Raw genomic sequence first — 22,927 nt, 5'->3', positions numbered from 1 at the left:
AATGTCATATTTAGCTTGGTCATTATTTAGTGAATTCACTTCAGACGATGTTTCTCTGTCTCTGCCATTAACTTGAGACTCGAGTCTTTTGAATTTGTTTACCAAAAAGATTTGTTCAGATTCGTTTACTAATTCGTTCAGTGACCATGGGCATTATTCATTAAATGAGCAGAACAAATTTGTTTGTAAATGCATTACGTGCAGTTTCCCATTGAATTGAATGGGACATTTTATGTAAGAATCGATTTAATAATGATATACACACAAGTTTATTCTGATCTTGTTTCATGAATAAGGACAAATGTCTGTAAGTCACACCTTTACACCAGAAGCTGGCAACAAATGAACGTGTTTTGAGTGAGTCAATAAACCATTGATAAAACATCCAAAACAAGTCTAATTATACTATATTCAAATTTGCATTTGAGTGTTCAAGCATTAGCATTTTCCCCACAAATGACAACAAAGCATATCTATCATTTTGTGAACTGCTGTGCATGACTATGAAGCTGTACCAAAAAAGACAAGAATATTGGCCTAAAAATAAAGTTTTAATTAACTCCTTTCACTGTATTGTTATCAGCAGTGTTGGGTAAATTACCTAAAAAAATAGTAATCCATTAAAAATGACTAATAATTTATCTAAAAAAATTTAATCAAATTACTTTACTAATTACTTCATTGAAAAAGTAATCACATTACTAATTACTTTACTTTAAAGTTACATTCTAATCCGCTCAACAAATTCAAAATTATGTCTATATTTCTTCCTTGTTCATTGTTACACACAAGTCATACACCCAGCACCTCACATTTCTCCTTCACAATGACTTGTTACAGGACTATAATTCATGTATTTTACATTAATAATATATTAGAAATAAGCATAACCCTATACTGTACTTAAAAGTAATTAAATTAATTGAATGTCAGTGACTGTCATCTGATTAAAAGAATTTAAAATGTAATTCATTATACTACTTTTTGACTAAAAAGTAAATAGATTACAGTAACAAATTACACCCAACACTGGTCATCAGTCACTTTTACTCATAATTCATTCAGCCCATTTTTAAAACAAATGACATGCCTTCTCCTCTCGTTCAGTCGGTTAACAGATCCTGCTGTTCCTCACTCGTTCATGAACAAGATAACGGATAAATGATCGACTGGTTCAGTGAAGGGGCATATTTGTACAGCAGGTTAAACCAATGATATGCTCCTTCACAGCCCGCACTCGAATGCTATTGGTTGGTCTTTGCAGGCAAGAAAAGTGAACAAAGCATTCTCACTCTCCAAACTAGTGCAGTGCTGCCGATGCTTTAACTGTTTAAGAGACCTTAAACTAGGCGATCACAGATTTGCGTGCTGATTGCAGTCACAGATTTTTAGGGGGGCTGAGAAGAAATTAAGGGGGGCTTCTAGCAATGCCTATGACGTACACTGAGGTACAGAACATTGGGGTATATTGATGTACATAAAGGTATATTATGAAACAAAACACCATAGATGGTTAAGAAATTCTACTACCTATGTAGACAGTTAAATGGTTAATGTTTGACATGAATTCAAATAACTGACCATCAACTCCGATCTTGCCATCACCGTCAGAATCCCCAGCCTTAAGGAAAGTCTTGGTCTCGGCATCAGTAAGTGCCCTGGCATCGGCCTTGAAGTTCTGCAGGAACAGTCTGTCAAAACACAATTCATCCTTCATGAAAACATGGACTTGATTTCACTGCAAGCAGTAGTTAATCTTCAAAAGCTTGATTACATTACATTCATAACATTAAAGCATTGAAGGACTAGAGGTTATGCTACTGTATGTTGTGAATATACTTAAATCTGAATTGTGCTTTTAGGCTCGATTCACAGTGAAATAAGCAGTATATAGCATGTAGCAAGACCTTAAATGCCTTATTGCTTTAATAAAACAATTACTACATAATTAAAATAATAGACACATTTTTTCAATAAAACACCATTTTATTATATCAGTTCAGTAGTACTATCCTTCCTCTAGAATTTAAAGTCCCTAACATAGCAGAATGGTGAAACAAATATAATGATATGCTTTGGGTGCTGTGCGGTGATATGGTGAACAGGTGTCTTAAAGGGATAGTTCACCCAAAAATGAAAATTATCTCATCATTTATTCCTCCTCATGCCATCCCAGATGTGTATGAATTTCTTTCTTCTGCAGAACACAAATGAAGATTTTTAGAAGAATATTTCAGCTCTGTAGGTCAGTACAATGCAAGTGAATGGTGACCAGAAATTTGTAGCGCCAAAAATCATATAAAGGCAGCATAAAAGTAATCCATACAACTTCAGTGGTTTAGTATATGTCTTCTGAAGTGATGCAATCACTTTGGGTAAGAAACAGATCATTATTTAAATCCTTTTTGACTATAAATCTCCACTTTTACTTTCAGAACGTGAAAGGGGAGATTTATAGTAAAAAAGGACTTAAATATTGATCTGTTTTTCACCTACACCTACATTATCGCTTCTGAAGTCCTGGATTTAACCACTGGAGTAATATGGATTACTTTTACTCTGCTTTTATGTGCTTTTTGGAGTTTGAAAGGTCTGGTTACCATTCACTTGCACTGTATGGACATACAGAGCTGAAATATTCTTCTAAAATTCTTTGTTTTTTGTTCTGCAGAAGAAAGAAAGTCACACATCTGGGATGGGGTGAGGGTGAGTAAATAATGAGAGAATTTTCATTTTTGGGTGATTTATCCCTTTAACATCATGTTTTACCAAAGATATGAACACCTAGATGTCAAATGCATCATGTAGATTAGACACAAAATGTTGGTGTGGATGTATGGTGAACAGGTGTTATAACAACATGTTTTACCATAAATATAAATACCTAGATGCCAAATTCATAATCTAGATCAGGGTTTCTCAACCACTGGGTTGCGGATCATTGTCTGCTGGGTCACGAAATCTTTTCTGTCATGAGTACCAATTACCAATTTTAAAGATAGGACTGTACATTTGCAATGTTTGGGGCAACAGTGAACTCTATTGTCGAATCATGTTTATATCTCTAGGCTTATGTAAATGACCGTAAGAGGCTGCAATTCTCTGACATCAGTTATTAGCTGTCCAATCACAATAATCCATAATTGCTACAAATCGTTCTTTTTGGACAAGGTCTCTTTACATAGCATTGCATTCTCTAACTCCATGCATTACCGTGCTAGTTTGAATGCAATCCAATCTCTGGACATTATAATTTCAGAGTGGCAGTCTCAAGTGTCACATTAACGGAAGTAAAAAAAACGTGTTTTCTTCATAGTGTGTTTAATGACTGAAAATGTTTGCGTAATTATGAAATTACTCGGGATTCAAATATTGGGCTATATATATTTATGAATTAATGAAACAGAAGAGAAAAAATGTTGGAAAAGTTTTTTTGGCCAACATAAATTGTAATGAATAAATGACAACATTTAACACACATGTGACAACTTGCCCAATAAATATAATTGTCGTAAGAACACTATTTAACCTTTGGGTTAAACTTTATCTTCATTATATTTGACTTTTATCCTGTATGCCAGTGTGGTTTTATTGTATTCACTTGTTTACCCAAGAACTCTTACAAAAATAGGACACTGGAATTTACAAGCTACAAGAACACATTAAGTGCAAATATGTATAAACTTTGAAAAATGTTTTGGAAAATTCAGCTTGAAATCTAGAGTGAGATCTCTATTATATTAGCTATTTTACTGTATTTTATTATCTGTGAAAGGGTTTGATAAAGGATAAAATTAATAACAATTATTCTAATTTTAGACAGTTTAAAATTTTTTTTTTTTAAACCTACATTGATAACAACTGTTAGAGACAGCACATATTTGTGTAATTGAAATTTTGACTCAAAACTGTGTAGTTGGTATAGCCCTTTATAGAGACATTATGCCTGTATAAAAATGAGTCCGAATGCTAAACTTAGTATTTTGGTATACGGCTTGCTGTTTTAACCAGTCAACATCCAGGACAGGAACTATTCATTTTATGATGTGTTTTAATGCTTAAAGGGATAGTTCACCCAAAAATGAAAATTCTCTCATCATTTACTCACCCTCATGCCATCCCAGATGTGTATGACTTTCTTTCTTCTGCTGAACACAAAGATTTTTAGAAGAATATTTCAGATCTGTTGGTCCTCACAATGCAAATGAAGGGTGACTAAAACTTTGAGGCCCAAAAATCATATAAAGGCAGCATAAAAGTAATCCATATGACTCCAGTGGTTTAATCCATGTATTCAGAAGTGATATGATAGGTGTGGGTGAGAAACAGATCAATATTTAACTCCTTTTTTACTATAAATCTCCACTTTCACATTCTTCTTCTTTTGTTTTTAGTGATTTGCATTCTTCATGCATATCACCTCCTACTGGGCAGGGAGGAGAAAAATATTGATCTGTTTCTCAACCACACCAATCATATCTCTTCTGAAGACATGGATTAAACCACTGGAGTCTTATAGATTACTTTTGTGCTGCCTTTATGTGCTTTTTGGACCGTCAAAGTTCTGGCTTCATTCACTTGCATTGTATGGGCCTACAGAGCTGAAATATTCTTCTAAAAATATTTGTTTGTGTTCATCAGAAGAAAGAAAATCATTCACATCTGGGATGGCATGAGGGTGAGAAAATGATGAGAGAATTTTCATTTTTGGGTGAACTAACCCTTTAACAGATCATTAGTTAGCCTAATGTACATTTAAATAGACAGAACTGTCATGTAGCTGTGCACAAACTACTAATCTGTTTACCTTTATATTATGTTTGTTAGTAATTTAATTATTAAGTATTTATTTATGTTCCTCTTACTTGAGTTCATCCTCCTCAATGAAGCCACTCTTGTCCTGATCAATGATTGCAAAAGCCTTCTTAACCTCATCGCCAGTCTTGCCAGCCAGGCCAACCTTGGCGAAGAATGACTTGTGGTTGAAGGAGTCAGCAGCTGTGCATGAAACATATAAAAATAGATAAATTCACACTCTTCTTTAATGGAGGATGGTCACTATAGGTGTTACATGACTCCTGGTATCTCACCCTTGCATGCCTCCAGTGCTGCAGCGATGTCAGCGTCCTTCAGGACTCCGGCGAATGCCATCTTTAGCTGAACCATAAAAAAAATAATAAAACAGGAATTACAACAATATCACATCATATATGCAACATGATGGAACATCAATAGTCAGTTCTCTCCAACAGCTTAGGCATATTTAGTCCAACTTGACTCCTCCACAAAAGAATGGGTAACACAGTAAGGTTGTAAACGTTAACTTCAGTTAATAACATTAGTTAACATGAACTAGCAACGAACAATACTTTTACAGCACTTTTTAACCTTGGTTGATGTTAATTTCCATATAGACCTATTTTGAAGATTTATGCATTTCAATTTCATAACAAAATTCCATCATATTAAACTGAGTAATTTTTACTAAAATTAAATGAATAAAACTTGAATATATGTACGTTTTATTTATTTAATTTAGTTAAAGATTACTCAATTAAATGTAATTTTTTTATTTTTTTATATATATATATATATATATTTTTTTTTAGGAAGTTGAAATGCTTACATTTTAAAAAGTGGCTAAAATATTTTTTGAGTATATTAAAATATTTGTGTTAAATCCTATGTTAATATTAGTTGAACTAACATTAACCAGAGTTAACATGTAAAACCTTGTTGTTAAAGTGTTACCAAATAATGTACTTTTACTAATGTATTAATAACATTTGCTTATGCCATCATTTTCAGCCATGCAGTTCAGTTGCCCCATAATAACACAGAATCGGGTAACATGTCACATGAGAAAAATCCCAAAGGGTCCATTGAGGTCCTCTTAAAATAAACCAGCAGGCAAAGAAATTCCATATTGAGCAGATTCAGATGCAAGATGCAAACTTTTAATTTCAGGATCCATTTCTGCTAGTATTGATTGCTCCATAATAAATCAGGATGTCCCAGTCCAGTTTTTTGTCCATAGATAGACTGGGCCCCTGTGCAAACTCACCTCTGTTGTCTTTTGGTGCTGAAGGTGTATCAGAAGACTCGAGCTGTGAACTGCAGTGTTCTCCGGGCCCCTGACCACCTCCTTATATACCTTCAGTGACTCCAAATATGAATCATAATGTAATGGACACCCCGTGGACGAGGGGCCAGTTGACATGCGTCCAGCAGACACACTGTACTATATTTATCCTAAAAAATGAAGATGCTTAAAAAGGTGCGTTTGAAAAAAGTCCATCATATACTCGAATGCTAATAATACCCACTGCTGATAGTGCATGGATAAATTCCTATGGTCACTTGGTCAGTGGTTGGAAAGACTGCATGAAGAAACTTTGGGCATATGGGACACTTTTCCTATTGGAAGATTTCAGTTTTTATTCTGGGTATGGACTCTGCTGGTTACTTTTATGTAAAGTATGATTAGATTTCCAAGTGTAGAAATATATAGCATAACTTTGTCTTAGATTAATAACAGAAATTACTATCATTTTTTCATGAGATTTGGCTATATATTTTATTCAAACACAGAAGAGCACAAGCATTTGGTGAACTAGAGCTCTTTGAACTATTTTCTGTCTTTAAATACAAAACCAATGTCTGATTGGTTTTGAGAGCTGCATTTTATAATTATTGTCATTATATTACCATTGCTATGTTTTCACCATTTGATACATGGTAGTTTTTTTTGTTTTGTTTTTTTGTGCTAGTATGCCTATATTTCCATGAAACTTTTCAAAAAAGAATAAAGCAATCAGGTTTGCCTATGTTGAGAGCCTAACTTATTAAACAGCTATTTTTGTGTATTTTCAGATAACTCATTATAATAGTCATTCTGTTACTCCAGATTCAGACCTGTCAGAGGCAATGCTTTTTCAGACAGCAGACGGCAGCAGAGCGTCATGATATCTGACTGTTTCACAACAGCCAAACAACTGTTGCATTTGTGTAGCTAATCAAGCTAACACTTCCCTGTATGCTAAAAACACAACTGTTTTTCCAGTATTTCACTGAATAGTGTTTTAAATCACATTGTGGTCAATTAAAACACTCTAATTGTTTTAATTGACCACAGAGTGTTTAACAGGTTTTGGAAGACTAAACTTGGCTTTCACTTTGCTATTCTGAGCATTCAGGAAGCTGCCATGCACTCTAATTGGGCATGCAAAATCTATCCTGTGTAAATCCCTTCCAGTGCATCTCAGCAAATCTCTGGGCCTTCCCTCACCCAGCCATTTTTGCCAAGAGAGGGCACTTCCTGCTGGACATCCTTTTCACTCTGAATGCATTATCATAACAATTTCAATGTAGAACCCTTGTCAAGTGAATGGGAATGTCACTTAATGCCCAAAGCACATACCAAAAAGACAATAAAGTCTGCTTCAAACATGTGTTACACCAAAACTATATTTATTCCTTGCTTTTCACTCTTCCCCAGAAGTGCATTTGAGATTGTACATTTGCACAAGCCAATGGGCTTGAAATCAAACTTCACAAGCAATACCCTATCCAGACATCGTTCTCAATATTGAGTAAACTGTCCATAAGTCATTCATTAATAAGATATACTGTATATATATATGTATATATATATATATATATATATATATATATATATATATATATATATATATATATATATATATAAAGTTCAGTTGAGAAAGGTGTGAGCTGTCGTGAGTTCTGGTTCCTTGAATTTGGAAGGGTCTTGGTCAGATGAAAATTTAAGCCTTTACAAGAGCAGCAAACTCTGTGAGATGAGACAAAGATGAGACTACCATTAGTGAATTTGGTTTTCATATATCATCAAAGGCCTACTAGTCTTGGTTTACCGCACTACCACTTGATTGCTCAGTAGTGTTGACAAAGATATCATGAGTGAAATGGGAAATGTCAAGACCTCTGTTCAATGTTCCTACACTCTTAAAAACAAAGATTTCATATAAAACCAAAATCGGGTTTTACAGTACATAGGAGAACATTTTAAGTTCCACAAAGATCTGTTTTACTGATATATATACTGGTGTGAACCCAGAAATCAGTATGCTAATCTGAAGAACCTATTAACCATAGCTAACACAGATAAAATGGTTCTTGATATGAAGGGGTTTCTTTGTTGAACCTAAAGTGCTACAAAGAAACATTAAAGAACCTTTTTTTAAGAGTGTGGAGCAGAATTTACCAAACAGTTAACACTTCCAGTATGACCTCATTTGAGATGTACCTTCAGCTCCAATCTTGCCATCACCATCACTGTCACCAGCAGAAAGGAAGGCCTTGGTCTCTTTATCGGTCAGAGCCCTGGCACCGGCCTTGAAGTTCTGCAGGAACAGCCTACAGGAAGAGCACAGACATGTGATTTAGTTCAACTGCTTTTGGTTTAGATCATGAAATGTGTAAGATTTATATGTGTTAGATGTGTATGAGCCTCACTTCAGCTCCTCCTCCTCAATGAAGCCGCTGTTGTCCTGGTCAATGATGGCAAAAGCCTTCTTGACGTCATCAGAGGACTTGGCGGTCAGACCGACTTTGGCGAAGAAGGACTTGTAGTCGAAGGAGTCAGCAGCTGTGTGGAGAGAATATTGTGCCATAATGAGTGATGTTCCCAAATGAATGAAATAATGATTGAATCCAATCATAATCAAATATGCTATGGTACTCAGTCTCAGAAATGAACTTTTACATAAAGAAGTAATATGGATTTGATATTCAGGGGTATTTTTTACCTTTACAATGGCAAATTGTTGTCTAACCATAGAAAACATTAACAGTGTCTCATTTATGTCAAATACTTCAGTTTAAAGGTGCTGTAAGCTATTTTTTCATAGAAAGGTATGCAAAAAATGTTACTAATGTTACTACTCCCTGAAAGATATTAATGAAATAAATGTCCTGAGATATCTCACTGGTCTCTGTGACAACTGTAGACTCTGTAAACAACAAACAAAAATGTGTCTGTGGGCCCTGGTCTCTGATGTTTTCTGCCTGTCAATCATTTTGCACGTTCTCATTGTAGTTGTAGTTGCAGCGAATTATTGAGGCATAAAGCCATTTTTTTGCCATCATAACAGTTGTCAATTGAGGGTGCTATTTTGCTGCTGTTGTTTTTGGCAACCATTTCTGCTGGTGTCGGTCTCAATAAAGCTCATTTTTGGTATCTTTGGAGTGCGGGGTTTTGGGAAAAGGGGCCATGGCTAATCTAACAGCTCAGCTTGACAGCTTGTGGGAATTCTAGAATGGCTATAACCTCTTACAGCACCTTTAATAAATTCATTTATTAAAATTCTCAAGATTAAAAATGTATTATCTCTTACCATTAATATTAAATCAACATCAACTCTCTTTTTTAATTTTTTTTTTTTTACAATTTTATATGATAACAAGGACTATAACAAAATCTTAAGAACTTTATCAGATGTTACAATTAAAAAAAATGTTTTTTTTTTTTTTTTTTGTTTGCCCCTACATTTTGCTGGGGGAATTTTTGTCACTTTCAGTGACATTTATGCCCAAAGCCCCCCTTAATTTCTGAGTCTGGTGCTAATAAGACCTGTGTTCAAGCATTTTTCAACACATTTACACTAAAAAGCCATCATGGACTGTTCTCCTAGCAATGTACAATACAAAATACACCTCAAGTCAATAGTTTGGACCAACTTGATGGAATTTATCTTTTTGAAAAACTGAAATCTTAAAAACTTTTCATAAAGGCATTAGTTTTGTAAACAACCTTTAAACTATGCTTATACATTCTGGGCTACTTTGAAGCTAAAATATAAGATACTTTTAATTTGTTGCATATTTTGTAGTTAACTTTATAATCCCCATACTTCCATTTGTGCTTTTTCATAGCTCTGATGACAGTACTATTATTTTAAAATGTAAAAAAAAAGCAAATGTAAGTAATAATTAATCTATTATAATATGCCTCTGAAGCATCTTACATTTAATATTAAAAAAACATAACTTGTTTTGGATTCCATGCACCTACTGATGCACATTTGGACTTACAAAGTTTTCAGGTCTTGCTTATATGTGCCAATTCTTCAGAGAACATTTCACTTATGGTAACACAGCTATAACATAATATGGTAAAATAGCTTTAATTACAAGAGACTAACAATTCTACAATACTTAACAGATCACTGGTGCATTCAAATAGTAAGAAATGTAATATTTGAATGTACATGAACTGCTGATCTGTTAAACATTATCAGCTGTTTGTTAATGACTTAAAGTTATGAATAGTGTTTCCCAGTTTTTTAATGAAATTATCACGTGGTGTGTTGTGGTTTACCCTGGCAGGCAGCAATAGCAGCATCCACATCAGCTGCAGCGAGCATAGCGGCAACGGCCATCTTTCTGGTTCTGATTAGGCTGCAAAATAACAGAAATATTGGGTAAGGACAATTTACAGATGGGGCATTAAAATGATCTTTCATGCAATATACAAAAACACCATTCTATATTCCCCTAACTGGTTTAAACGTATCTACTAATGATATTTAGCTCAATTCTTCCAACCTTCTAATTACAGGTATCATTAACTGTACGCTCACAACTTTCTCATTCACAGCTCTGCCATGAAAGATCATAATTAAGTGCCTGATTTTCGCCTTCTTGCAGGTGCAAGGCAAAGATGTCTGCACCTATCAACAGAGGCCAGGAATACCAAACCACTAGTGATGGATTCTACACTAACTGACAGAAAACACAATTAGAAAAACACAATACATTTGAATCTTTCTCTTAAACAACTAGTTATCCTCAGCGGTAAGCCATCAACGATTCGTTTCCAATGTTTCCAGTCTTTAGTGTCATCGTCCACAATGGGATGTGACCCTGAATCACAGATGCCTTGATGCTCTCCAAATACCAGTATAACATATTCCAAAGTGTGCTGTGATGAAGTTCAGTAAGATTTCTCTGAGAGGTCTGATCATATTGTGTAAAAATGCTGGTGACCCTCAGTAGATGATTGCATCCATGGGTGAAGGCTGCAGGACTCACACTCACCTTGCGCTTGTCTAAGGCGAGTGAAAAACCAAAGGAGTTAGTCGAGGTGTGACCAGTTCTTCTGTGGGAACCTGCTTATATACCCTCACCCTCATCATTTACAGGAATTCAAAGCTCAGTAACAGATACTCCATGTAGGACTAGGTTAGGAATAGTGTCGAAAAAATGTGTCCAGTAGTCAAGTTGGGCTATTTTTAGTGTCACAAACGATGCTCAGAACCATCTGTGGGACCCTATAGACTTCTCTAGAGACCCTCCTCCCAGAGCGAGCTCGGGTTCAGTAATCATCCATTCACACCACTCGATATTTCCATCTGGCTGTTTACTTCTATTTCCCCATTATTTAAAATCTTAGGACAAAAAGTGTGGGAGATGTATTATGTCTGATTGGGGTGGATTGTGTTTCTTTTCCAGGTTAGAATCTCTGGACGGAGGGCTGTGGTGCAATAAACTGCATTTCAGAGCCATTAATCATGTCATTGCATGATAAGAATTCACACGTAAAACATTTTGTAGATCAATTATTGTTATTTGATCAATATTTGAAACTGATGCATGAGTATGTGTTTTTGTCACAAGATGGATTAGATATATTATTATATTTCTGTTCATTATGAATTATTACTGAATTCAAATGACTTATAGGAACCAGAATGATAGCAATGTGAACGTGAAACCTTCATAACACCCTTTACATGCAACATTAAATTGACTGATTGGTTGTCTTCCAACAGTCTAAAAGCTTGTCTTTTTTTATTTTATGTTATTGTTGCTGCTGTTATTTTTATATGTTGTTTTTATGCTTCAAAAAAACAAACAAAAAAAAAACACTAAGCAAAGGTGTTGCCATGCTCAGACACCTACTTTTTATTGCACAGCCCTCCTCATTTTATTTTATTTTATTTTATTGCTGTTATTTTTAATGTTGTTTTTATGCTTCCAAACACTTATACGCAATAAAACAGCTTAGATATAATTTGAGCAGCACTTCTCCTCATTTTATTTTATTATATTTTATTATTTTAGATATTTATTTTATTGTTGTTTTCATACTTCCATACACTTGAAAAAGCCACACTAAAAGCAAAGTTGAATAAAAGTATTACAGTTCTTAGAGACTTTTTAAAGAGACTTTATTTAGCAGTTTCATTTTCTTTTTCTTTTTTTACCAGTTACAGAAGCAAATTAATGGGTTTATTTTGTTCCGAATATAAATGTTCACAATTTCAACAATGATTTTCTAAGCACATCTTCATATGTAATATAAAAAGCAACTCACAGATAATATATGCAAAATAAATAAGAGAGAAACATTAAATGAATGTAGCAGAAAGTTCAAGTCAGCCGTTTGCCACATGTTCAGTTCAGCAAGGAACAGAATTCTGCAAAAAAGAAAGAGAAAAAACATGGGAAAATTCTTCTTAACCAATTAAATTCATAAAAAGAATATTGTTTCATTCCATTACTTAAATTATAATGTCAGAATATGTTTGGGATACATGCTGAAAATATCAACAAGTGGATACTTCTTAAATCAAGTTATCTCTTCACAGAGTCAAACACTTAGCGTGAAAGACATCTGAATTTGACTGGGGAGGAAAAGAATTCCCATTAGAGAATTCCTAGTCTTTCACGATACTCAGTATGTCTGTATGTGTTTAAGTGACTAGAATTGGTGTATGTAGAGCTGATTAATCCCCAAGGCTAAAGCAGGAGCCAGACAGTGAAGAAGGGGCCCTGCTTTCTATAGGAGTAGAGCTCCCAAGGGCCTATTTTGGAAGGGCCTAATTGCTGATTTGGCTTTACCTTTCATCCCAATTTTGCCATCTCCATCGCAGTCTCCAGCTTCCAAGAGAGAGTTGGTCTCTGCCTCAGTGAGCTCTCGGGCGCCTGAGCAGAAGTTCTGGAGAAAGCGTCTGGAGACACAATCAAAGAACAGCGAGAAATAATCAGAGGAGTAATGTACCTTCTGCCAAAATTCATGTGTCAACAATCTTCCTGTTGTGTATAAACTTATTAGATATATAATGAGATAAAATCCCCAAATAAACAAGAATGCTTTACTTTAGTTCCTCCTTTTCAATAAATCCGCTCTTGTCCTGGTCCAGGGCCTTGAACACCTTCTCCCCATCTGAACTGGATTTACCCATCAGTCCTACTTGTTCAAAGAATGACTTGTAGTTGAAAGATCCCGGGGCTGTAAAACGACAAATATGAGGACAGTAAAATGTAAGAGGGAGAATTAAAGGAAAGAACAAATGGAATTACAACTATTTGCCAGTTTTGACTTTTTGATTGTTTTACAACAAATGTAGCTGTATTAATTCCATTAATAGCTGCATTAATTAACATACAATGTAAAAAAAAATGGTGTGTTAGGTAACAAAAAATTTGGTTCATGTGGTGGTGGTTTACTACTTTTATTCAATTAAGAATGCTATTTAGTCTGATTAAGTTTCCCTGACAAATTAGGTTTTCACCAACGAAAGTCATTTTTATGGGTTAGATCATGTAGAAATAGATCCTTATTGCAGATTACAAATTTTCTGTAGCTGCATTAATTTTAAGCCCATTATATAGTTAATTTTAAATAAGAAAAGTAGCAAATTGTGCCCTTTATATACAATCTCAAATATAAATGTATCAAATCTTTTCTAAGATTGTGCATGTGGTGAAGTTTAAACCTGATAGTGTTTGAATAAAAACATTGATATTTGCATTGGTTTGGAAAGTGTGTTTTGTTTTTTGTTTTTGTCTGTTGAATTGCACATATTTTTGTAATGCATAATAAAGCACGACTGCAGTCTGAAATTTGCATGGCTGGTAAGCATGTGGTCTTGGATGCTTGGCACAAACACACTGGTATCCTGGTTGCAACTGCTCCCTTGCCCCCTGACTGCCTGGATACCTCAATCAACCCAATGCACAGGCCTGAGGGATTCTCCCTGTGCGTCTATACCTGTGTGCTTGTGCAGCTGCGACTTATGCAGCTAGAATGCATGCACTAATGTGTAAAATAACAGAAATGTTGCGCATGTGTGTGTAGTTGCAGTGAGCATAAATATTTGTTATGTATTAGTGTAGATGAGTGATTGTGTGTGTGTGTGTGTGTGTGTGTGTGTGTGTGTGTGTGCGTGTGTAGCAGCTATGTTCTCACCTTGACAAGCCTGGATAGCTGTAGAGATGTTGTCTTGTTTCAGGACCGCTGAGAGTGCCATTTTAATTTTAAACTAAATTCTGAAACAATACATTATGTTTAGAGGTACATTTAGAAGTTTTGTATCTGCCTACTTGCATATTTTCAAAGCATCAGCTACAAGTTGTCTCATCATAGTCTATAAATGACTGGAATCCATCTTTTAGAACTTGTTCCAAGTTTTTCCTTCATATTTCATTGTTGTACACAGAAACACACAGATTATTAATATATATATATATATATATATATATATATATATATATATATATATATATATATATAAAACAAAGATGCTGCTAAGTTCATATTACTTCATGAATTAACCTTAGGAACACATAAAGTAATGAAAAAAATGCAACTGCCACAGTTATTAAATTAATTCTGTGACAGATATTTAAAAAAACAATAACAAGCTGATTTTAACAGTGAAATTTAAATCAAGAAACGGGCACTAACCTTTTGTACTGGTTATAGAAGTTATGTGTGACCACAGCCTGTATCTTCCAGAACAATGAACAGAGACCCTCTCCTTCACTTCTGTAAAGTGCACAAAGAGTGTGACAACCATGCCCTTAAACCTAAGGAGGCCTTCCTCACCACAAAACACCTCCCTCCTCATTAGCAAATCAGAGCAGATCATTTTTGACAGCTATTGGTTTGAAGGGATGTTATTTTTGCATAGGCACATGAGGGAGTCAGGTGAACTCAGATGTCATTGGCTCTGGGTTACTACTGAGACCTGTAATGATGCTAGGAGGACATATGATCTACCTTTGTTCTAGTTTGTGGAGAACGCATAATTGCATGACCCACATCACATAGAAAAATCACACAGAAACAGCCCCAAAGAGATGATGATGATGAATGAAAATTATTGGTAACACTTTACATTTCTGTTCCTTTTGTTAAGGGTTACAAAGGGTTTCATTAATAGTGAGCTATTTCATCATTTTAAAGAACAAATTTCAAATGTTTTAATGATATAGATTATGATAAATTATGAGGCTCTCGGCCTAAGAAACTGCTGAATTCCTCTTCTTCTTTTTCTAACTTATTTATTTATTTTTCTGATTTGACATTATATATCTCAGGTTGTAAATTAGGAAGCTCGAAAAACTGCTTTTGTTTTGTTCCCAATAATGTCACCTGTAACTGAGTAAAAAGGTAGTGTTGACATGACAAAGAAATCAAAAGTTATAGCATTAAAATAATTAATTATCATAGTTTCCAAAAGCCTCACCAAACAAATAAAACATAATAGTTGTACATAAGAATTAATTACACATGCAAACACAACAATGACTAAAGGTATGCTCTCTCTCCAAAGCATGCAGGCATGAGTAACGAGATCTCATTCAGTTCCATTCTGTGTCATTTGAGTCATCATTGAGTCTGTCCCTGTGTTCCAAACCGGACCCCATCAGTGCCCGAGAGAAGAATTAGGGTGTCCCAAACCATAGTATGTTGAAATGAGTGTCCCAAACTTGCCCGGATGGTCTACTATATCTGGTAATTTGTTGAAGTGTGGATCCATGAACTCTCTTTCAACTAATATTGCCAACAATCCCTTGCTCGACGGAAGAGGAATTAGACCGTTTGCTTCAGAATACAATTGTAATACTTGAAAAACTACAAACATGATGGTGAGGCTGACGGCACATCATATCTTCATAATGTTTTTATAACATAAAACAACATTAAATGTGATGTTGGTTGAATGCTGTGAAGAGAAACTACTTTGTTCTTACGAAGACACTGATCGGCTCATTAATTGGCGAACGATCAAGCGGCTTTATTTACACTGATCAGAAAAGGGTATGAATGATTAATAATTATTTTATGTCCATCTACTGAATTTGTACTGCTTATTTTGGATGCTCATGTATGGTGGATGTTGGATATTTCTTAAGAGCTTCTTTTTCGAAAATTATCTTTAAGGAAAAGTGTCAGCACCATATTGATTAAAAATGGGGATATCACAAACATATAAACAAAACACGTGTTCCAGCACATTGTCATTCAAGTGCTCTGTCTTTCCAACATGGTATAACATTCAAGTTAGGTAGATAATCCAAGATTTTTACTTTAGTTGATGGTGAAACATAAGATCAGATATTTTACTTTAAATATAACTGTTATCAGTGTTATATTTCATCTGCAGCACATTGTAAACATCACACATTTAAAGAGATAACGATAGGAAAAGAGACAAGTTTGATTTGTATTAACTACACATTACGTGCATCATTATATCAAAACATCAGCGTATCTCCACATGAAACACCCCGCGACAGATGCGCAGTTTCATCTCCAGTAAGGTAGGAAACATTGTAGAGTATCGTAAATGAAATACAATGAAGAATGAAAAATTAAAGATTGTAAAAAATGATATGAGGAACGTCAGGTAACTGTAACAGGATGACTGATAGGTCGGTGTACGGTGATAGGATACATGTAACAATGCGACAGAAGGGTCTTTTGTTTCAAGGCCTGATTTAATGACATGATAGTATGTCTCAATATTTGCACACTTTTTTGATACACACTATAAAGTAGACACTTTTCCATTACAAAAATAGTGCACACTTTAAGGCATAGTATAAGTAGGCAAATTGGGATGCAGCATGTGTCATGTACTTGGTGCCATCTCCTGGTGGCCAAATGCAATTAGAGTAAGCAATCCTCTCAGCCCATATTTGGATGACTTCCACCTCTGGTTGCAGAGATCTGAATCCTAATACGACTGGTGTAGCATTCCACGACACTGGACAAATTACCGCATAATTTCCGTTGATATCATCTAATCGCTAAAGGTTTTTTAATTAATTCCTTATATTTATATAGTGTTTTTTCAAATCACATTACATAGTATAGGGGGAATCTCCTCAACCACCACCAGTGTGCAGCATCAACCTGGATGATGTGACAGCAGCCATAGTGTGCCAGAACGCCCACCACACACTAGTTATTGGTGGAGAGGAGAGTAGAGTGATGTAGCCAATTCAGGGATGGAGATTATTAGGAGGCCATGATAGATAGGGGCCAGTGGGGAGAATTTGGCCAGGGTTATACCCCTACTCTTTACAAGAAGTGTCCTGGGATTTTTAATGACCACAGAGAGTCAGGACCTTGCTTTAACATCTCATCTGAAAGATGATGCTTTTTTACAGTATAGTGTCCCCATCACTATACTGGGGCATTAGGACCCACACAGACCACAGGGTGAGCACCCCCTGCTGGCCTCCATAATACCATTTCCAGCAGCAACCTTGGTTTTCCCCAGGAGGTCTCCCATCCAGGTACTGGCCAGGTTCAACCCTGCTTAGCTTTAGTGGGCAACCAGGTAAGAGCTGCAAGGTGATATGGCTGCTGATCATTTTAGTTTCAGTTAGATAGCACATTATATGTTGTGTGCACATTGTGCTTCGTGTGGATTATCTAATGATCTATGCATCCGATTACATTGTGTGTGGGCTTGTTTTAATGGGAATTCCCTCCTCTAAGTAATGATAATTTTTATGTTCTGTTTATTTTTTGTGATGTTGTAAGTAAAAACGCGGCTTATAAGCAACACCTGTTTACATGTAACATGTATGTCAAAGACATATATTTAGCTATTATTAGCTATATTTTTTTCTGTGAGTAAAACAAATGGACTGGTTGTATTCTACTCTTTGAGAGCTTTCCAGCAACATATGGCACATTTGATCAGTTTGACGTTTTTACTGATTACAATAAAATGTGCAGTGCAAAATTATTAATAAATTATCAAAATGTAACACTTCTGACTTGTCTGCAAATTTCAAAGCACTTGTTTAATTTAGGTCATAATGTCGGCGGGCCAATCTGAGCTTAAATGGTTAATATAAATATAAAGTGTATTTATTAAGCATTTATAACATTTAACAAGTTAAATTGCTCACTATTTTGCAAGTATTGCATAAAAATTATCATTTTGTTCATGTTGTTATAACTGCATATCAGTGATTTATAATGCATTTGTAAATGACCAATTATCATTAATGAACCCCTTTTTAAACCCTTAACAAAGAGAACATTAATATTAGTGTTACCGAAATATTTCATAATTATGTAAAAACAACATATTTGTTTCCAGCAATTTAACTTGTCACAATCATTTCTGTCATTTTTACTCAAAGTTTAGCTTTAGAGTTTCGCTTGATTTTCTTCGTTAGCTGTACTTTCAAAATGGTTTGATAAAACATACTATTCAATGTGTTTTCTGCAGGCCTAAAATGGCACTGAAGGGTCGCAAACAAGAATCGACAAACAGATTTACTTTTTTGTGTTAAAAGAAGGGTAGAGCAGGGCTAAAGGCCCCACTTTTTATTAAAGGGATAGTTCACTCAAAAATACAAATTCTCTCATCATTTACTCACCCTCATGCCATCCCAGATCTATATGACTTTCTTTTTTCTGCTGTACATAAATTAAGATTTTAAGAAGAATATTTCAGCTCTGTAGGTCTGTACAATGCAAGTGAATGGTGACCAGACCTTTCAAGCTTCAAAAGCATATAAAAGCAGCATAAAAGTAGTCCATATGACTCCAGTGGTTTAGTATGTGCCTTCTGAAGTGTTTCAATCAGTGTGAGTGAGAAACAGATCAATATTTAAGTCCTTTTTTACTATAAATCTCCACTTTCACATTCTGAAGGTTCAGAAGACATATACTAAACCACTGCAGTCGTATGGACTACTTTTATGCTGCTTTTTGGAGCTTGAAATATCTGGTCACCATTCATTTGTATTGTATGGACCCACAGAGCTGAAATATTCTTCAAAAATCATAAAGTCACACACATCTGGGATGGCAGGAAAGTGAGTAAATTATGAGAAAATTTAAATTTTTTGGGTAAGCTGTTCCTTCAACTCTTGATGGAGGAACTCAAAATGTGCCCTAAATATGTAGCTGTTGTTACTGCATGCAATTAAATCATGTATCAGGGGAAATTAGCAGTGCATAGTGACAAACAAAGGAAAGTGTTTGTTGTTATACAGTGTTTTTTTAAGAAAAATGTTGTCCGTTACCATAACAACAACAACAACAACACTATATGGTACTGCATGTTTTGACCGTAGTGCGGTAACAGTGTTCCCTTCTCATACAGGTTTCGCCATTACATATAGCTAATACATGTGAATAACATTGTGATTCATCAGAGGAACGCTGGCGGACGCGCGCGAAAGAATTTATGTTCCTTCCACCGCCGCCCGCGCGTGACGTGACCGGCATTTTATAGCTTGATGAACGCGACGCGTGACGTCACGAAACATGGCGCTAGTATGGATAGTTGATGCCGGACCACTGTGTTTACTGCGCTTTTGATTTTTCTGTCAACGCAGGAATATTACAATGCTGGGAGAAGACACATCCGCGCATTTAGTCGTCGTAGAGAGGTAGTAAACAAACAAGCGAGTTTAAAGGATGATAAATAACAGCAAATAAGACGCCGGTGGCGTTTAGCATTAGCTTAGCATCTTCAATATCATCAGACTGTCGTGTTTGCAACAGCTCATAACACGACACAGGACTAATATCACACAAAATGACTCTTTGACCACTGATACAAACATATATATGTATATAGATGATCCTATTAAGGCGTCCTATACGTAAATTATTTAGATGTAATAGGCGTTTATAGGCAGTGCTGATGATGGAGGCTCTTCGTGGAGGTGTGTATGTGTGTTTACTGGGATTCATCACACTCGCACAAGCTGCTCCAGTCTCGTACACACACTCAGGTAAGATGTTGCGCACTGTCAGTGACATACTGCAGTGTGTTGTTTATTGCTTTCACTCATGTTGTCACTCTAGCATTGTGGTGGATACACCATGGTATTGACATGGTACTCGTCAAAAAAACAAAACAAACAAAAAAAAGAAACATGGTATTATCGTGATATTGGTGCATGTCCTAAATAATATGATATTTTGATACCATGTCAAAAAAACAACAACAACATGGTGGTACGTTGTGCTTTTTTTTTTTTTTTTTTTTTTGGTAGTAGTGTAAGCAAGTGAGATGACAGCTGAACTCCCCATAGAACACCACCTAACTTTAATGTATACCATATAATGTGGTATTTCATAGTATTATACCATGATTATATCACAGTGTCATGTCCCAAACAATAGAAATACCATGGTATTTTTTTGTTAGTGGTGTCAGTAGGTGAGTTGACAGCTGACCTCCCTATAAACAAACCACCTTGACATTGTGCAAAGCTATACAACTATCAACAAATAAACTAACTCAGCTTGATCATTGTTTTGAACTGTGATTCATACGTGGATTTGATCATGTTAGCTGTTCAAGGTTACCTGTAAGGTATGTAATAGGTGTGTAAGAGGTGTCTATTAGGCCTACACATTTGTTGTGGCGACTTTCTCAATGGTCCTAATAAATGGCTGGGGTCATAGTAAAGCAAGTCTGCTAAGTGATTTATACTGTCATCGAACTTTTGGCAGTGGCGAAAACTCACTGCTTGATTAAAGAAAGGCCTCATATGATAGGTTACTCGAAGGATTTGAATGGTTACTCCAGGTGAGACCAAGGTCTATTTCCTCATTACAGGTAGCAGGAGTTACAGTAAGTATATGCGTAAGCTAGAAATTCCATTCTTATCAGTGGTGATGGATCATTGTCATGTGATGAGTTTTAAATGGGCAAAGACCACTTTAAAACTCAATATGATATTTTGGTACCATGTAAAAAAAAAAAGAAAAAAAAATACATGGTAATTCTTAGTGCTTTTTTGGAAGTTTGGGAGTTTTACATTTGCAAAGACATCTTTCGTCAAGAATAATTGGGGCCATTCGTCTCTCAATGAAGCCTTATGTTTAATTAGTGTGTACTGACGATGATAATTTAGAGAGTGTAGCAGTCAGGGCAGTATAATGCAGTCGGAGCTGACAAATAGCTGTATCCCATATGGAGCCTCTTCATTTGGTTTCTTGGTCTTCATGGAGCTGTCATATTCATAGTGCACTTGTTGTAGCCTAGAATAATGATGCATAATGGCAGCCTTTAAAAAAGCCAGGGAGGGGTTGTAATCTGACTTGATGTCAACAGTCATGGCTATGGGTGTAAATATTTGCTCTGACAACAGTTTGATTGATTATGATCCTTTACTAAATTTAGCAAGAAAGGCATCATAAAATCTGATATTTGATCATAAATTTATCTGATTAAGGCATGTTTTTAACTCTGTTTTTCAGTAAATGAACACAATAAGTAATTGTATTTAGCTAATAATTCTCTTTTATATGCACAAACTAGGGCTGTACGATTTAGACAAAATGTGATATTGCGATTTTTTTTAACATTTTTTTTATCTGTGATATGATAAACAAAAAACTAGCTAGTGATTCCTTTTGACAAATTATGTAAAGCAGTGAAACAAAGAGATAAAAAAACCCACCATATTCACAATAGACCATTTCAAGGACATAAACAATATCAAAGGAATTGGATACTGCGCATGTCTGGTCCTGAAGCATTTCCAGTTGCGGCAACCCAGAACTGTCAAAATAAAATGTTTAGCACATCCTTTTAGAGTCTTGCTAAAACAGAACTAATGAGATATTTGCAAAATCTGAAGATACACAATGAGGTGGATTACTGGATCTTTTAAATAATATTCTGAGTCAACAACATTTCTCAAACAACATCAGATGTTTACCTGAAGTGAGTTATCCAGACGTGTTGTTTAGAGCCCAACCGATACCGATTTTAGAGGGGGACAATTCACAGATTACCTATATGGTGGCCGATATAGTTAATTTTTGAGCTGGAATGAAAACAGACCTTTTCTATGGATTGTTCACTGATTTTGCACCGATATGACTATGCAAAGGTACTCAGAAGACTGCTTTCTTAAATATTTTTATCAAAGAACATTTGACATTATTATACATTGTCAACAAATTCTACAAATGAACACTGAGAAAATAAAGAATAAATAAAAACACAATAAATAGCTTAATAAACATCAGTACTGTATGTTTAGTATCAGTCAAATGCTGACCATTAAAATAAAGAATAAATAAAAATAAAATAAATAGCTAAATAAACATCAGTACTGTATGTTTAGTATCAGTCAAATGCTGACCATTTAAATAAAGAATAATAAAAATAAAATAAATAGCTAAATAAACATCAGTACTGTATGTTTAGGATCAGTCAAATGCTGACCATTTAAATAAATAATAAATAAGAATAAAATAAATAGCTAAATAAACATCAGTACTGTTTAGTATCAGTCAATTGCTGACCATTAAAATAAAGAATAAATAAAAACACAATAAATAGCTAAATAAACATCAGTACTGTTTAGTATCAGTCAAATGCTGACCATTAAAATAAAGAATAAATAAAAATACAATAAATAGCTTAAACATCAGTACTGTATGTTTAGTATCAGTCAAATGCTGACCATTGCTTGGCTGACAGAAGTGGAACCCGAAAGAGTGTTTATCTGAGTTACTGTAGCCTTTCTTTCAACTCAAACCAGTCTGGTTATTCTCCTTTTACCTCTCTCATCAACAAGGCGTTTCCGTCTGCAGAACTGCTGCTCACTGGACTGCTCATTTGTCTTTTTTGGTTTGTTTTCCAATATAGATATC

General features: G+C 35.1%; 4 protein-coding genes across 4 annotated transcripts in view; 1 reads left to right on the top strand and 3 right to left on the bottom strand.

The window, feature by feature from the left end:
• Positions 1-6,235, bottom strand: part of LOC127451186 (parvalbumin beta-like) — a 6,875-nt gene extending 640 nt beyond the window's left edge. The window contains exons 1-4 of the mRNA XM_051715682.1: positions 6,065-6,235; positions 5,091-5,157; positions 4,866-4,998; positions 1,582-1,691 (exon numbers count right to left, since the gene is read on the bottom strand). Of these exons, the coding sequence (XP_051571642.1) occupies positions 1,582-1,691; positions 4,866-4,998; positions 5,091-5,157; positions 6,065-6,220 (466 nt within the window). The 5' untranslated portion in view covers positions 6,221-6,235. The remainder of the gene's footprint in view (positions 1-1,581; positions 1,692-4,865; positions 4,999-5,090; positions 5,158-6,064) is intronic.
• A 1,214-nt stretch (positions 6,236-7,449) lies between these two features.
• On the bottom strand, positions 7,450-11,157 carry LOC127451189 (parvalbumin beta-like). Its single transcript, XM_051715684.1, has 5 exons — positions 11,077-11,157; positions 10,358-10,437; positions 8,494-8,626; positions 8,285-8,394; positions 7,450-7,810 (listed from the first exon to the last, which is right to left on the bottom strand). Exons 2-5 carry the CDS (start codon positions 10,416-10,418, stop codon positions 7,785-7,787), a joined length of 330 nt encoding a protein of 109 aa, XP_051571644.1. The 5' UTR covers positions 10,419-10,437; positions 11,077-11,157; the 3' UTR covers positions 7,450-7,784.
• Positions 11,158-12,207: 1,050 nt separating this feature from the next.
• On the bottom strand, positions 12,208-14,841 carry LOC127451191 (parvalbumin beta-like). Its single transcript, XM_051715687.1, has 5 exons — positions 14,732-14,841; positions 14,234-14,313; positions 13,141-13,273; positions 12,883-12,992; positions 12,208-12,458 (listed from the first exon to the last, which is right to left on the bottom strand). The coding sequence occupies exons 2-5, from the start codon at positions 14,292-14,294 to the stop codon at positions 12,436-12,438; spliced, it is 327 nt and encodes a 108-aa protein (XP_051571647.1). The 5' UTR covers positions 14,295-14,313; positions 14,732-14,841; the 3' UTR covers positions 12,208-12,435.
• A 4,724-nt stretch (positions 14,842-19,565) lies between these two features.
• The window catches only part of LOC127451149 (serine/threonine-protein kinase LMTK2-like), a 63,204-nt gene continuing 59,842 nt past the window's right edge, over positions 19,566-22,927 (top strand). The window contains exon 1 of the mRNA XM_051715608.1: positions 19,566-20,043. Within this exon, the coding sequence (XP_051571568.1) occupies positions 19,953-20,043 (91 nt within the window). The 5' untranslated portion in view covers positions 19,566-19,952. The remainder of the gene's footprint in view (positions 20,044-22,927) is intronic.

The sequence above is a fragment of the Myxocyprinus asiaticus genome, chromosome 14 (assembly GCF_019703515.2).
Source record: "Myxocyprinus asiaticus isolate MX2 ecotype Aquarium Trade chromosome 14, UBuf_Myxa_2, whole genome shotgun sequence".
NCBI classification, from domain to species: Eukaryota; Metazoa; Chordata; class Actinopteri; order Cypriniformes; family Catostomidae; genus Myxocyprinus; species Myxocyprinus asiaticus.
The sequence above is the reverse complement of the archived record's forward strand: the minus strand, read 5'-3'. Positions and strand labels throughout refer to the sequence as shown.